Below are 4,138 nucleotides of genomic sequence, written 5' to 3' on the forward strand. Positions count from 1 at the left end.
GCGGCCGTGCTGCAGCTTCTCGCTCACCGCGCGCTCCAGCTTCTCCCGAGCGGAGAAGCCGCTCCACATGCAGTCCTGGAGGATGACCGGGTTGGGGGTGAGGCCGCCCAATCCCCCCAGGCCGAATGCGTCCTCCTCGGCGGGGTTGCCCCACAGGTCGGCCTCGGGCAGCAGCATTTCCGTGGCCCAGTCGGAGGGCTCCGGACTCTGCTCCGAGAACGCACGGCTGGGCGACAGGGGGGGCGTAGGCAGCAGCTCAAACTTCTTCCAGATGTCCTCCCCCGGGGGGGTCGAGTCGGGGCCGCCGAAGTAGAAGTCATCTTCGTCCGGGTAGAAGCAAGGCTGCAGCGAGTCAAACTCGAGGTCTGGGTTCTTGCAGATCATCCCCGGCATGGTGGACGCGGTGCAGCTCGGCATCGGCTCGCCTCCTCGCCGGCGACTAAGCGCTTCTTTCCGCTCTGCTCTTTTTAATACCGGGGGTGCTTCCTTCCCGTGGGGTATGCGAAGGGCGGGGGCCCGCGCCAATCTCCAACGCTGTGACCAACGACACACCAGGAGAGAATGGGCAAGAGTAGACTGGGGGACAGGAGTGGGCACCCCCTCTAGCCCAGTCACCCAACCTCCCTGGCCAGCCCCCCCTCTCCGCCCAGAGCTCCCGAAGGTGGAGGAAGTTCTGCTTCTCGTTCTCTCCCTCCCTCCTTTTGTGTACAAGCTGTCTACGACAAGGGGTGGGAGGGGGCATGCAGATGCAGGGGGTGGCGGCTCTGCAACTTTGCAAACTGCCATTTCATTCACACAAGGCACTGTCTGGGGGAGGGGGCTGTTCAAGCTACAGAATCCTAGCTCTTTACTAGCACGCCAACAAGCCCCACTTGCACCATCGTAGGGCCAGCTGCTCGAAGGAAGTCCCGGCTCTGCAACCCGGCTGCCGGGCATAGGATTTCGAGTACCCTCCCTCAATCCCCTCTTTGTAAAAATGCAACCTTGGGAGTGCAAATCATAGCAGGGGATTTAGGAAACTTTGCAAATGGAAAGAGCCTTTCTCTAGACAGAGACCAATAAGAGGCACCCAAATCCATAAACCTCACCCCTCCTCATTTGGGCCGATGCCCTTTGGCATTCACCCGTCGCAGGGATATCCCTGCCAATAGCTTATTTTGAAGCTATCCAGCCCCTCCCCCTCCTTCCAAATCCCCAACAACGACCTCTTCCTGGGAAGGGGGCGACTGAGCCCCATCCTGGGAATGGTGCAGGGGCGCCGGCGCGGGGAGGGCAGCAGGGAGAGCGCGTCTCCTCTAAGCTGGAGCGGTCGTGACCCAGATTACCACCGCGGCAGCCTCGCCCCGACTAACCCCCTTTCCTTCCTCAGATGGCACCATTTGGAGAAGAGCCCCGGCTTGGGGTGGGGACGCACCGGCTCCTCGTCAGCTCAAACATAGACAAATCTTCTAGAGCAGGGCGAATTTCTTTTCGCTGAAGCCATTACTCTTTCCTTGCAAAGGCTGTAAAAGGATTAGGGCGGGTCTCCTCCAGCCCGGGTGCCTATCGGGCTGAACTGGCTTTTCAGGGAAAACCCCGAGATGGTTTTGTTTCGGAAGCATAAACAGTCCCCCGGGCACATTCGGACGCCTGGTGCGCGAGCCGCGATCCCGTCCAGGGCTTGTCTTGCCGCGGCGCTCGCCGCTCCCCGGGCGCCTGGCGGTTTGCAAGCCCCGCTCCTTACCTCCGGTCGACTGCCGGGGATCCGGAGGCGATTCTGCTCTGGGGTCTCCGGGTGGGCTGTGGGGGTGGGGGGGTCCTAGGGCGGCTGCAGTCTGTGAGCGCTTGCGCCCAGCTAGCGCTCGCTCGGCTCCAACCCAGTTCCCAGGAGCCCCCCGCATCCACCCAGCGCGTCCAGACAGATGACTGTCACTGGCTGCGCTTTGAAGCTCGGGAGATATTATTAACTGAAAAATCTGACACACCCGGGGGGCGGGGAGAGAAGGGGGCTGTGGCGCAGACAAGGGGGAGGGAGAAAGGCAGAGGAAAGCGGCTTTACCCCGCCCTCTTGATTTCCATAAAAATCAGGGGAGGCGCCAAGGCTTTCGCGCCAAAAGCCACTTGCTTTTCTTCTTTGCAGTGGAGGTTGCAAAGCTGGGAAGCCCGGGATGTTCTCCTCCCGCCCTTTTGGACCCCCGGGCTTGCACCCGGTGCACTCCGTGAACCAGCTGCGCGCCGAGCGGTGCAATGCAGCAACCACCAAGTGGGCCTGGCAATTGCTTGACATTAAAAAAAAAAAAAATTAATTTTTTTTTTCTTAAGGGCTCTAGGGTATAGGCTAGGGAGGGGGAACCGAGGCTTCTAACCCAGTCCCCGCCTAAGCTGCATTTGTATGCAGCTAAGCTCGAGGCCAGCGTTGAGCAATATCTTGCTCGTGTGTGATCTGCGAGAAAGGCTACGAGGGTGCAAAATGGGAAGGAGCGGACGCGCCCATTTAAGAACAGACCGAAGGCTGTTTCTAGTCTCAAATGGAAAGGAGGAGAGGGGCGCCCCCCTTGTTTGAAAATAAATAAGTGCGGGCTACCAGGGTGGTGCCGCGGTGATTTCTTCGGCCGAAAGCGACACCTCGCGGAGACCCAGCAGAAAGCGGAGCCTCCCAGTGTCGACTGGGGGCCAGAGCGGGCGGCCCCGCAATTCTCCGCTGCCCTGGCCATAGTTGGCAGGTCCTCACCACTGAGGATCGGGGCGTTCGGCCCCGGTGACCAAGGGGATGGACGTCCGTCCCTTGCAGTCGTCCCCACCTCTCCCGAGGAACTTTTTCAAGCCATCGTTTTCTGAAATGATGGGCAGTGGGTGCGTTTCACAGAGAAGGAACTGTCGTCACACCTCCCGGCTCAAGTCTTGAGTCTAAACTGTCAGAGGCACAAAGGAAAGCTGCTGTTAGGACTCCCTTCTTTGTGCCTCAGTTTCCTCGGTTGTGAGCAGCGGTGCCTACTCATTGGCTGTTTTGAGAAATGAGTTACAAAAAAGCTTAGAATAGTGCCAAGTCCATGCGTGTGTTGGCCATTATTATTATCAGAGCACGGTAATTCTTCCGGGGAAATTAACCCGCTGTGGAATCCTGTTTGTGCCGTCGGGCCCCACCCCCGCAAATCCTCACTCGATTCTGGGAAGGGATTTGTCCCAGCTCCCAAACTCCCCAGGAACGAACTGGTCTCCAGCAGCCCCTTTCACAACCAAATACACAGAGAGTGGAATTTTGTCTTCAAAAACATTCCTGAGGCTTGTTTGGGGGAGGGGAACCTGGCCTCTAAGATTGGGATGGGCAGGCTTCCCCATTCCCCATTTGCCCGACAACTGGAAATGCCACCCCACCCCCTTCGCCTCAACCTTCAGCTAGTTGAGGGTGAGAATGCAGAGGGTCTGGGAGCAACCCATAAAATGCTTGGTATTAGCATTTGTGAAGGCATTCCAGCTGACCCTGGGTGCCTCCTTAATTCTGGGAGAGAGGCAGATTCCAAGGACTCCAAGAAGTAGTTCAGGAAGGAAGATGAGCCCGGCTTCCACCGCACCTTTCTTATTATTTCCCTCACATATGTAAAACACATCACTCTTCCAAGCCAAACCCTCCTGCTGCATTCTCTCCCTCCCTGCGTCCTGGCTTTTCCAAAGGAAAAAAGCAAAGCAGCTCTGACCTTCCATGGGTAGTTGTGTTTAACTGAAATATTTGTTTAATGTTCTCCTTCCTGGGAGACAGGTGCAGTTGGCCTCCTTAACCTGTGAGTTCCTGGGGCAGAAAAATCCTTGGGGCACAGTAAGGCATCTGTATACAGTAGGTGCTCTAGGATATTGTTAAGGCCCAGAGCACCCAATGAGACCTTCTAAGACAGCCAGATCTTCCAAGGCAGTTTGTGTTTATTAAGGACAGAAGGGGATGGTAACAAATGTGACAACAGAATCTTTTTCAGACTCTCAAAACAGCCTCAGAAAGTGTACTAGAAGCTACCTGTCCCACCTTCCTACCAAAATGGTGAAAATAGGCCAACCTGGGCCTGGCTGGTACATGTAAAAGTCCTCTCTTGCCACACTCCACCACATCGGTAACGCACCCTCTGTGGTAGCACAAGTGTAGAAGGAAAAGAGAGGATAAGGAGACCTA

The 4,138-nt window shown here is 56.8% G+C and overlaps 1 protein-coding gene across 1 annotated transcript in view; it reads right to left on the reverse strand.

Moving 5' to 3' along the window:
• Mycn (MYCN proto-oncogene, bHLH transcription factor) overlaps window positions 1-1,959 on the reverse strand; it is a 5,891-nt gene extending 3,932 nt beyond the window's left edge. The window contains exon 1 of the mRNA XM_015479957.2: window positions 1,724-1,959. Within this exon, the coding sequence (XP_015335443.1) occupies window positions 1,724-1,880 (157 nt within the window). The 5' untranslated portion in view covers window positions 1,881-1,959. The remainder of the gene's footprint in view (window positions 1-1,723) is intronic.
• Window positions 1,960-4,138: the final 2,179 nt, after the last annotated feature.

Source organism: Marmota marmota, unplaced genomic scaffold (assembly GCF_001458135.2).
Source record: "Marmota marmota marmota unplaced genomic scaffold, marMar, whole genome shotgun sequence".
Lineage (NCBI taxonomy): Eukaryota > Metazoa > Chordata > Mammalia > Rodentia > Sciuridae > Marmota > Marmota marmota.